This window comes from Streptopelia decaocto, assembly GCF_964273445.1.
Source record: "Streptopelia decaocto genome assembly, chromosome: 13".
NCBI classification, from domain to species: domain Eukaryota; kingdom Metazoa; phylum Chordata; class Aves; order Columbiformes; family Columbidae; genus Streptopelia; species Streptopelia decaocto.
The window spans coordinates 1976261-1988481 of NC_138668.1; the positions used below are offsets into that span (position 1 = coordinate 1976261).

Below are 12221 nucleotides of genomic sequence, written 5' to 3' on the forward strand. Positions count from 1 at the left end.
CTCACTCATTTACATTCCCCACAGACAACAGCTGCTGCCAGTTATTCCATGTAGCACAGGATCTGCTTGAGTCTACACCTGAACTTCACAGGAAACAGCAAAACCCAGCTCTATCTTAAGAAAAGTGCTACTTGGCTGTTGAACAAAGAAGGCTTCTGAGCGGCAGGGAGTAGGAGTGCATTTGATGGGGTGTGGAGATTGAGACAAGTTACTGAAGGATGACATGAAACAGTTTCACTGTGCTGGCTCTGGACACGTGAAAATCTAGGACTCTGCCCTCAGCGTCTGACAAACCCTAGTCAAGACTTTTGTTTTACCTTCATGGCCAAGACCCGTGAGGCCACCTGGGAGGAACTCAGGCGTCGCAGGAAATAGTCAAGCACCTCGCAGGTTGTCTGTTCATCTGCTTTCGGACCCAACAGCAAGTCTTGCAACCGTCCAAGCAACTGCCTTTGTTTCTGTTGTCTCTGTGGAGCAAGAAATTGGCCTTTCCAATTAAATCAAATTCGAGATGCACAGAAAGCAGGTAACAGAACTGATCCTCATGAGACTACTCACCTGGCGTTTCTTGGCACGCTGCTCCTTACTCTCGCCCTCCTCTTCTTCTTCACCTGAGGTCGACTCATCAGCAGCATCGTGAAGCAGGAACTCACAGAGGCATTGCACAGGTAGGACATCCAAGGAGCCTTCGCTGGACTGAACTAGATCTGCCAGCCATGGCATTGACTGCGATGAGGCCTAGGAAGCGGGAGAATGACAACATAAGATCAGGAGAACACAGATGCAGCACCCTCATCATTTAACTCCTGAGCAGTAAACCACCTTCCCCTGCATCTTTAGCTTCCTTTTGCCCCTCGCTCTGCTCAAGATCCAGAGACAAGGGATCAGATCCCAACGTAGTCAAGCCATTGAAGGAGCCCACCTGTCTTTGAATGATGTTGAGAAGAAAGTCGGGATGCCGACTGCGACACAGGAGGTGGCCTAAGCGAAGCGACTGGTTCAGGCTTTTCACCTGCTCCAGGACGTGCGGGGGAGGCCTGCGTGGGGGGCCCCTGCCAGAGAAACAAGAAGTTATCCACAGGCAGAAAAACCTTCACTCATGTCTCGATGAGGATCAGGCAGCTCAGTAGTGCATGAGGGCCACATGCAGGTGGCAACAGAAAGATACGAGCAAAATGTGACACATATCTCATGGGGTGCCCAATCTCAGGGCTCTTCTTGCCCCCATCAACCACCCCACAAGCAGCAGGGTTTCCTGATGGCTTATCTGGGATTTCATTATAGCACCAGCCTGTGGGAGGCTACTTACTGAGGGTCCAGGCTGGTCAGCTGGGACAGCAAGAGGCTGCTGCTTTCTGTAATTGTTTGTTTCGTGGATGCAGCAGCCAGATGACCCTCAAATGCAAGAATCTCCTGTTTTTCTCTCTGGGAGATTTGAAGTTCACGATTAATCATCTCTGTACGTGTCTCCTCATCCGTCAAGGTACATTGAGGATAGGAATAATTACTGAGAAAATAAGTTAAAAAAGAAAATTGTTACCTTGGTCTATTCAAAACTCATGAACCGCAGCCAGAAAGTCCCTAGGACCTTGACACCCGCAGGCAACATAGGAAAAGCAAGGCAGCTTCCCAATGGGGCCAGGGAGACCAAGACCTTTTCAGTAAGGCCACAGTCACCCTTCCCTTTTTCTCAGTTTTATTCCCTTGCTCATAATTTTTCTGTTGAGTGGGACAGATGCCTTCCCCCAAACTGCAGTGCTGCTGCCAGACAGCTTCTTTTACACCAGTTCCACTGGAAAGGAAGGAGCCAGCTGGCACAAAATTCATTCAGAAATACATGTTTTTGTTGGTGTGTTTGATTTATGTAGGGATTTAAATATACAAACTTCGTCATGACCATTTCCATGAGCATCTTCAGAGACGGGTACTCCTCCCAAGCAGCCAGACCTGCAGCAGAGAAGGACAATCAGGGATAGAGGAAAAAAAGTGAGGGTCTTTATACATATTCTAACACACTCCAAGGCGGGGAGACACACTACAAATTCACTTCGGAACAACTCACCACACTTAGACAATGTAATTCCAGCCACACACTGGCTCAAACCCCAATGCTGTATTTTTGCACACACAGCAAATATGCAATTAGTTAACTGTGGTTATCTCACCACCCCAGCACATGCCTTGAACACAGGCAACCAGACGTCAGCAAACAGCACCTTGGCATGAGAAGTGTCCACACTCACCTATGTTTTCAGGATTGAATGCAGCCACTACAAGCAGGAGAGGCCAGGCTTTCCAGTAGAGGGTAGAAATAGCCAGATTTGGAGGCTGGTACCTGCAAAAGCCAGCAACAGATACAAGTGGTTCAATTTGGTTACTTAAGCCCATCTGGGACTGCTTTTCTCCTTAATCATGCACTGTTTAGACTCAGCCACACCACTTCTGTGGCTTTAAAAATCAAAAAACAGAATAAAAAGTAAAAAGACTCTCTGAGGAAGGACAGCAGTATTCAGCTAAAAATTTCCAGAGCAGAGAGGTCAGAGTGCTTGCAGGGGAAAGTCCATTCCATGACTCAGGCCTAACTTGCCCTAGAGAAACTCCCACCCAAACATGACATTTGAAAAGGCTTCCTCATGATTTTGTCATTAGAAACTGTAAAAGGGAAAAGCATCTTAAAATCTGTGAGCTAGTACTGTTAGTCACAAGATGAAAATGAGCCAGATCACAAGACTGTCCATGTGATGAGCCTTACCCTGGGGGCAGCTGGATATTCTCTGGATGGTGGTAAGTGCACAGATTTAAGACTGCATCGATCAGCTGGATTCTCTCTACCCTCAGGACCTCGACATCTGGAGGAGGAGAAAAGACTAGGCAAGTTATTGACCCGTCTACCTGGCTGAAAGTACTTCAAGAAAAGCATCACAGTATAACAGAAATTTTACTTCAAGCAACTATGTTATTGTGGGCTGCTTCTCATATTACAGGAACAAAAAAAGAACACCACCACTTAAAAAGCAGCAACACTTTAAAAAGCTGTAAGTCAATATATAAGGATATCGAGCTTTTCAGCTGCAATTTGGTTTAAGTTCTTAAGGGCAGGTTTTTTTCCCAAATGCATCCAACATGATACCTGTATCTTTTTCAGAACTCAGATTCGCTGCTGACCTGAAGGAATGAGTGTATCTGCTCAGAACTTCTGGGGCTCAGAGGAACTAAAAATGCATTTTAACTTTGCTGCAAGTTTTCAGACTGGCTGTAACTTAACTTCACCTCTTTCAGTATTTGAAATGGTGCAGCATACAAAATGCTACACTGAGAGCCCAGACACATTTCCACACCACAATCAACAGCAAAGTCTGATGAGGCCTGGATTAGACTTTGCTATTAACCAGTCAGCACTAAGAGCATGTAAGATCCTTTAGAATCAAACTCTGACAACCCACTCAACTCTGACACAAACACCTATAGCTCAGCTGAACAGACAAACTCTCCGCAGATTCAGGAATTTGGACAAATGCTGAATGAATTCATAGAAGGGGAAGAGCTAAGGCTGCTTTTGTAACTGCTATTCTGTAACAGTGTTTGAATAACAGCATTGGGAGGAGCACACAATACATGGGTTAATTACTTTAACTTCCAACTCTTTCATTTTTGCATGGCCTAAAAACTTCTATTTATTTTAGAGCATGTATAAAGGACTACATTGAATTTAGAAATGTTAACTCAAAACTTCACGTGGTTATTCATGGTTCCTCTTCCTCAACACAATGAATCATTTCCCAAACACTCCATGACAGAAAATTAGTAACAGGGAGAAACGGCAGGAGAAAATGAGAAGCTTTTCCAGTGAGAAAGCAACAGCAATACGCCTGGATTTGAGCCAAATGCTAAGCCATCACAACTAAAACATGCTTTAAGTGATGTAAAGGCTCTTTGGTACGTGGTAGGAGCCACCTCAGCCTTGGGTGGCGGTAAGGACGTGCAGACAGAGGTAACCACCTGCTGGCTGGAGCTTTGTGCAGTCTTACCATCCGCCTGCACAGCCGCAGCCCGCTTCACCAAGTGGTCAGCGAGCTCCATGGCGTCCGCAGGGCCCAGAGGAAGGTCCCGCGACAAACCGATCACGAGGATCCGCATCAGGGTGTCTTCAAGGATGGGCACTTCAGAGCAGAGGCGAAGGAAGAAGCTGCATGAGACATGACACATCAATCACGCTTCTCTTGACAGCAGCATGAGGGTTCATGAAACCCTCCACAGACCCTAGACCTCATCTGAGCAGAAGATAAAACACAGTTTAGTTTACAACCCCTTCCCCAGTCTCCAGCTCCAAATGCAACTACCCGAAACAAATTGTTTTGCGGAATATTGCTTGCACAGCCTTGTACCTCTGCACTTCGGCCTGCTTGACTCTGAGCTCCCCAACGTTACTGCAGTAAACCACACAGTGCAGGGCTGCCCTTCATACAATTAAAGCATCAAGATACAGAACAGCTTGGCACAGGGAATGGAAATGAAGGAGGAAGAGGAACAGATGGAGAATGGAGCAACATCCCTCAATTTTAAGACAGATAAAGAAAATCTAAGCACAGTTCCAAGCCTTTCCATGACAGAGCTATATAAGGAACACCAGAAAACACCCATTCCTTTGCCTCCAGCTACAGCAGCTCCGCGCCTGCACCCAGCTTTGGGTAGAGCACACACTCACTTGCGGTCACTCTCAGGCGGCCAGTTGTCCCATTTGTAATAGGTTTCTGGCTGTTCTGTGAAGAGCACCTTGTGGAGGCTGTGGAAATGAAGAGTAAACACCACACCTGTGTGAGATTCACAAACATATTCAACACTCCAGTCTCCCCAAACTCCTACTAATGCTTCCCAGCCTACACATGAAGGAGCCTCCTCAGATAAGCTCCTCTAACAAAAGTAACAACATGAATCACAACAGAGAGGACTACATGGAATGGGCACTGGGCTTTTATACTCTCAGTAACATATCTTTCTTACTATTAATTCTGGCTTGATCTGTCTCAGTAACACCTTGAGCCAGACCCCAGGACACGACCAGAAGCAGGCAGAGAAAACAGCACCATGTATAGATCCCTCAACCACACAGCCTGAAAAAGCACGTCAGACGGAAGAACAACAAGGGGTCCACATGGGTCATGCTCAGTCAAGGAACCGGAAATTTTCTGTTGGGTGGACCCAAATAATACAAGTCAGAAATATCTTCCATTATCATATATTTCCAGTAAGAGGATGCATCTGCATAAATTCCTGAGAGGGAGATAGTCCCAGCCTGAATTCTGCTAAAACACTGTCTCTGCTCTCTGTCTAAGGGGAGAGAAGTCTAACCAAACTGCAATATTCATGTTTTTTCAGAACTTATCATACACTATTGAAAAAGCAACTGGCTATGCACAGCAGATCACCAGGTTGACTCTCTTACCAGTGCACATAGTCCTTTGGAGCCAGCTTGCTGATAGACGGAACAACTGTGTGAAGCCACCAGACAGCATCTCGCTGGATAGCAGCAATTTGGTTCTGGAAAGAGCGCAGCACTTCCAGGTCTGCAAAACAGTAAGGTTACAAACTGCGTGTGTATCAGAGCCCATTAGGAGCCAAGTAGGAGAGGATGGCTGTCCCAATAGATGGTAGGAACAAGGGCTCCAAAGCATCAACAGAAAACTGGGGAGATGCACATCAGACAGGCAGCATGGATGAATTAGTGTTCTGAGAAGATGACATCTGGGCAGCCACACCAGTGCCACCCCAAAGGCCTGTCTTTGCAGCATTAGGTACTTACAGCTGCCCCTCCAGGCATGACCCAGCTTCTCAGTCCTCTCCACACACAGTTTCCCATTCCCCAGCCTCTCACCCTCTGCTTCCACAGATATTAAAAACTCCTGGACATTCACTCAGCCACACAAACAACACATCTGCCAACCTCAGGATAACAGCAAGCACCTCTCTGCCTCTGTTCAGAATGGAGGCTTACACCCCCTCCTAACTCTTGCCACAATGTTACCCAGCACTGCCAGAGGGTATCTACCAAGCATCCCATCTTCAGAGGGACCCTAGGTTGTTCTGCTTACTCTTTTTCTCTCCTTTGTCCCAAGCAATTCCAGCTTCCTTCACCTGGGCTGTGATGCCAAGCATCATGGAGACAGCTAGCAGATCAGTTATATGGATGACAAACCGCTCCTTAAAAAAACAAAACAAAACCAAGTGAGTTGAACCAGCAACACCCAGAGCTGCCTTCTGGAAGACTGTTTCATCAAAAATGACAATCACAGATGTTTGGAAATAGGATGTGGGAGCACTGCTATGAAATGTGAGACACAAATACTAACTCAGATAGCAAAGACAATAGGAAAAAACGGCCAGAAAAAACAATACAGAAGAGCCCAGTATCCCCCTGGTACACTCAGCAGCACAAGGGTCAAGGAAAGTGGTACCTTGAATTCCATCTCTGCATACTGGGCCTCCTTCCGTTCCTGCATAAGACCCAGGCAGAAGGCCTGGAAGTTGATCTCGTGTTTCGTCTGTTTGATGATCTCTCGCAGCAGAGCCCGTGAGGCCCGCAGGTAATCATCCTTCGTAGTCAAAAGATCCTGGAACACCATTGCTAGGTACTGAGGCCACAGAGAGAGAGAAAAATTTCAGTGCATTGTAATGTATCTGTATCTACAAAACGAAAAGACAAAAGGAAACAATGCTGGTGGTAGATCTGTCCTTCAGAGCGCCAGGGAGCTGCAATAACACTTCTCTCATGAAACTCCATTACCACAAGGTGGGTCAACCAGAATGCAGGAGTTAGGAAACACCCACGTACATTCATTCCTAACAAGCGCAATAATATTTCAACACAGTATGAGGCAGATCACAGAGCTGTCTCTGGAAAGATTTAATTTTAGCCTCATATCAACTAAATCTCTTGGGTGGGGTTCTGGGATCACTGGCAGTCACGCAAGACATTTCACCTACCTTCGGAGCTTGCTCTGAGCTATGCTGGAGCACAGTGTACAGGATCTGCATGTTGTTGGGATTTCTTGCATTTGATAGTTCATTGAAAATCACAAATTTAATTGTGGTGCCCAGGTTATCCCTGTGCGCATTCAGCAGCTCCCTGCAAGAGAAGACCAGAAGTATCAGAGTTGAAGTTTCATTGCGGCTAGATCCACTGTTTCGATTTCTCTTCAAAGTATTAACACACAAAAATTAAGAAGATAGAGCCACACATATGTCTGGCAATATCAAAAGATTATTGAAAGACTTCCAGGCCAACTAAATTCATTTAAATATTACAGAGAACACTCACTGGTCCAAGCTGGTATTTAAAACCACTGTGCAGAGACACTGAGACCATCAAGGTCCTGGCCACAACTTCCAGAGGGCTTTCTCTTCCCATCACAGACACGGTCACTCGCTCACCTGACACACAGCATGTAGTGGTTAAGAAGGACTTTCGGCTTGAGACGAATTTTGATCAGGTTGGAGATAACTTCCATGTCCTCTGCTGTGTGGGTGTTGCAGTTCATACAGACTGACATCAGCAAGTCCTGAGCTGGCTTGGTCAACTGCAGGGGAAGAACAGAAAGCCTACAGCCACCTGCCATCACAGATCAGAAATGTAACTGGCACGGAGTATGCCACCCTCCTGGCTGGATTCCAGACCTGGTCCAGAACAGTTGTACTTCAGCAGCTTCTGTTCTTACCTTTGGATTCTGCAGCCACATCTCCAGCCTCTGCACAGCCATCTGCCGCACCTCCTTATAGCCACAGGTTGCTGTCAGCAGTCGAAGGAGGTTCCTGGAGACATTGTCCATTGGCTGGCGCCGGTTGAGTTGGTCCCGCAGCATGTCCAGAACATATTCCTCCACGCTCTCTGCAAGGTCATCATACCTGGGCCACACAAACGGCATTTTATTCATTTCCATGCAAGCCAGCTTGGTCACACATCACTGTGTCCAGAGATCAGTATCCTTTCTTGTTTGTGGTACAGATTACAAACAAACAAACAAAATCTACTCTTTTCTCCCAGAACCAGTTGTATCTGATGTTTAACATCCTCCAGCAAATGCCACAGGATAGCAAGTGCAGAGAGGAAGCTCCCTGCTGCAGCATTGCACAGACAGATCTGCCTCATGGCTACATCAGGAGAAGACACACTGTACCTGGACATGAGCTGGCCCTCCTGCTCTGGGCTCATTTTCTCCTCTGCAATCAGCAGCTCACTCTGGCTGTCTTCCTCCTCCGTCATGGAAGGGTGTGGACTACTCCCTAAGAGAGACCAGCACACAGCACACTCCATGAGACAACTCTTCTTTCTAGAGATCACTCACTCATGCTTCTGTATGTTCGGTTTCTTTCACGGATCTCCTTCAGCAACACTGAGCTAGTTAATTCCTCACACTGTACCACATATGGGCACATTCTCCACGCCTCTTTCACTGCCTGCCCTCAAACATCCCCTTGATGTTCTCCTCTTTTTTCCCAAAGAGAGGAAAAGCAATGACTGGAACTCAAACTCTGGTCTGTGTGACTCCATCCAGCAACAAACTATTCTCACCACTCAATAAGCTCACCACGCTCCAGCCTCTCCCCACCCCTTTGCTCCCGCTTTCCAAACATCTTCTTACCAGCACTAAGATCCCCTCCGCTACGTCCAACTTCCCCATGCAACAGCATGCTCTTAGGAGGCATCTTTGTGTTAAAAGCTGTTTGGATGTTCTCCACAAACGTCTTGCAGTGAGGGCTGTCCACCCAGATGCGCTCCCCAAGGGAGTCCTCAATGTAAACCTGCAGAACAGAACACAAGCCACCCTCAAGCCTTTTTTTTCCTGGAGTATTTCTGAGCTTCCCCAGTTTTTACTTATTTTCAACATAGAGCTCCAAAGTAGGAAACTACCAGAGCCATGGCATGGATAAAAAACAGACCAGATGAGTGCAGGCAAGTCACATAAGAGCAAAAAACCCAGAGCAGCACACCCCAACCTCTTTTGGGCACAGACCCTCTCAAGCAGCAAAGCTGATTTTACAACTTTTACCACCATAGAAGCTGGTCTTTTAAAAGATTAGGCTTTTAAAACCACAGTGGTGGGTTGTGTTAATCCCTATAGACAAACTAGAGAATAAGAAGTCTTTGGGATGCTTATATCAGTACAGATTGTCAAAGGCATCTCAGAAAGCAGCCAAGATAAGGCACCAAAAGGCAAAGGAGACCACAGCATTTCAAAAACCGGTGGAGATTTTCCTTTTAAAAAAACCAAAACAAACCAAGGACTCTGATTTTTTCTCGTCATTACAGCATAGGCCCAGCCTCTAATTTCTGCTCCCTGCAGCTGCATTGCCCACGCTGGGCAACTGACCACTGAATAACACCTTCCCCTGCAGCAGGAATAAACCCTCTGCTTCTGTCCTGCTCCAACACCCGCAGCCTTCCCAGCATTGGGCAGTTTTACTCAGTCCAGCCCCATTCTGGCAGAAGCCTCCATGGTTCAACAACCTTGACAAAGATCTCTGGCCAGTTCTCATCCTCTTCGTAAGCCGCCATGAGAAGGTTGCAGGCCAAGACAGACACGAGGCTGTTCCCTTTGGCTTTGAAGTTGATGGAGGCATCTCTTCGGAGCAGGCTGCACAGTGCCTGAAGGATCATCCATAAAAATAAAATCAAATACAAAAAATAATCAAGCCATCTCGCAACAAACATACAGAAAAGCTTTAGAAAAAGAAAAGGGAGTGGCAGCAGCTTGCCACAGAGCTACAGTATTTATAAAGACACTCAGGTTACACTCTGGCTTGAGAGCAACCACAACTATACCCGCAAGCTGGCAGCAACGATACGTCAATAAGCCCAAGAGTCACGATGCAGCACAGCCCTCACCTCGATAACCCCTTCAGTGGCAAATATGTTAGGTTTGATTTTTGCCAGGTACATGAGGCTCAGGTACAGTGTGGTATCAGGTTTGGCTCTGTTCATTTTCAGCTGCTTCACGGCTCCACACAGCACCCCCTCGATACGGTCATCGTTGCCTTCTGCCTCCGCTGCCTCAATTTCATCCAGCAGCACCGTGGGGACAACTGCAATCATCAACACGTGGACATCAGTATTCACCCTCACACAAAACAACCTGCTGCGAGGTGCTGGCAGGGCCAGTCACCAGGAAAGCAAAGCACAGACCTGCTCACCTTTAGCCCCTACAATGTTTTGTCCCTACCTAGTTGATATTAAAAGTTCTGTCTCACACCTGACAATACTCCTTGATTATTTTTTGGTTGGTCCATGCTAGAATACTCCTCTGTAAATGTATCAAACACAAGAAAACAGAATAACACTTCAAAAAGCAAGCAATATGCAGATGCAGAGTCTACTAAAGAAACATGTTAATAAAATACCACAATCTGGACTCAAAGATCTCCTCAGGGAGTCTTTCAGGTGCTGCTACTAAGCAGCTAACAGACAGGATGAACACAACCCAATGCAAACCAGAGAGGAGACAAAACTGTGACTATATCCAGCAGGGGAAACCCTTAAGGACAGCACACAAATGTTAGTGTTTGAATTTAGATAAAGGCTTCCAGACTGAAGCTCTAGGAAATGGTAAATTGAAGTTTGCATCCTCGCTTGCCTGTCACAGCAGAAGCGCAGCGAGACCTCACCTTCGATCGGGATGACAGACGGCTCCTTGATGGAGGGTGAAATGGCTCGTTTCTCTGCCACAGCCGCCTCTGCCAGGCGTCCCAGGGCACTGAGGGGAGGCGTGGAGGGGAGCTTGGGGCGCTTGGTCAGGCCGGTCAGCCCCGCTGGGCCCGCTAAGGCAGCCGCCGCATCCCGCTTGCGCTCCGAGGGCAGCCCGGGGGGCGCCGGCTTCAGCAGAGTGACGGCGGTTTTGCCCTCACCACTCTGCCCTTTGGAGCCCAGTGCGATGAAGTCTCCCGGCGGCGGGTGTGCTGCAAGGGAACAGGCATTTCAAAAAATTACAGCATGTCCTGAGCTGGAAGAGACCCACAAGGATCATGGAGTCCAACTCCTGTCCCTGCACAGGACACCCCACAGGTCACCCCGTGTGTCTGAGGACGGTGTCCAATCTCTTCTTGAACACTGTCAGGTTGGGGCCGTGACACCTCCCTGGGGAGCCTGTTCAGTGTCCAGCACCTCTGGGGAAGAACCTTTTCCTCCTGTCCCACTGGCCCTCCCTGGCACATCTTCTGCCGTTCCCTGGGCTCTGTCACTGTCACAGAGCAGAGTTTGGCGCCTGCCCCTCCTGCTCCCCTGGTGAGGAAGCTGCGGACAATGAGGTCTCCCCTCAGTCTCCTCTTCTCCAGGCTGAACAAACCAAGTGACTGCAGCTGCTCCTCATACAGCTTCCCCGCCAAACCTTCACCAGTTTCACAGTCCCAGTCCTCTGGACACTCTCCAGTAGCTTTATACCCTTTCCATCCTGCGGCGCCCAGCACCGCACACAGCGCTCCCGAGGAGGCCGCACCAGGAGACGTGACCGGAGCCCCCCACCCGCCCGGACGCGCCCCCCTCCCCGAGCAACGCGACCGCGGCTCCAGGACGCACCGGAGGGCTTGGGCACGGCGCTGGGCCGCCGCACGGCGGCCGCCTTGGGCCGGTTCATGGAGCCGCCGAGCACGGACCCCACGACGGGCCGCCGCCACCCGGAAGCGGAAGTTCTTATGCACGCCCCCGCCCCCGAGGTGCAAGCTCCACCCGCAACATCGGCCCCGCCCCCAGTGACAGCGCCGCCTGCTGGCGGGAGGGCGCGCCGCGGGGTGTGGGCGGGGCAGTGACGCCGCCCAGCGGGCTGGAGGGGGAACTGCACACCGGGGTGGGGATGAGAGGGAAGGGGGTGCGGGGTCAGGGATGGGGTGCGGGGTCAGAGCGGGGGTCGGGCGGATTTGGGGAGGGTGAGGACACAGAGGGACGGAGATAGGCGGTGCAGGGGCTGGGAGGCTGAGACTGGGGATGTTGGGGGGACTGGGACCAGAGTGGGGAGTCAGGGGTTTGGGACAGGGGGGACTGGAACCAGGGGGCTTGGGCTGGTGCTGGAATTGAACAGCTGAGTTTAGGGGCATCAGGGACTGAAAGTGGGTGGCTCCGCAGCAACCAGCTGCCCCCCACCCCTTCCCCCCCGCCATGTCACCACCCCATCCCCACACCACACTCCAGGACAAGCTCTCCAGGTGACTTTATTGCAGCAGGGACCGCAGGCACGCAC

General features: G+C 49.1%; 1 protein-coding gene across 2 annotated transcripts in view; it reads right to left on the reverse strand.

Annotated features, from left to right (window-relative positions):
* INTS1 (integrator complex subunit 1) overlaps positions 1-11660 on the reverse strand; it is a 28993-nt gene extending 17333 nt beyond the window's left edge. For both annotated transcript variants that reach the window (XM_082064877.1, XM_082064876.1), the window contains exons 1-21: positions 11564-11660; positions 10657-10947; positions 9881-10077; positions 9503-9640; positions 8637-8796; positions 8172-8277; positions 7713-7899; positions 7429-7574; positions 6982-7123; positions 6453-6629; positions 6090-6198; positions 5444-5564; positions 4706-4783; positions 4029-4186; positions 2753-2849; positions 2244-2335; positions 1887-1947; positions 1310-1507; positions 923-1052; positions 559-738; positions 318-467 (exon numbers count right to left, since the gene is read on the reverse strand). In XM_082064877.1, the coding sequence (XP_081921003.1) occupies positions 318-467; positions 559-738; positions 923-1052; positions 1310-1507; positions 1887-1947; positions 2244-2335; positions 2753-2849; positions 4029-4186; positions 4706-4783; positions 5444-5564; positions 6090-6198; positions 6453-6629; positions 6982-7123; positions 7429-7574; positions 7713-7899; positions 8172-8277; positions 8637-8796; positions 9503-9640; positions 9881-10077; positions 10657-10947; positions 11564-11621 (2976 nt within the window). In that variant the 5' untranslated portion in view covers positions 11622-11660. The remainder of the gene's footprint in view (positions 1-317; positions 468-558; positions 739-922; positions 1053-1309; positions 1508-1886; positions 1948-2243; positions 2336-2752; positions 2850-4028; positions 4187-4705; positions 4784-5443; positions 5565-6089; positions 6199-6452; positions 6630-6981; positions 7124-7428; positions 7575-7712; positions 7900-8171; positions 8278-8636; positions 8797-9502; positions 9641-9880; positions 10078-10656; positions 10948-11563) is intronic.
* Positions 11661-12221: the final 561 nt, after the last annotated feature.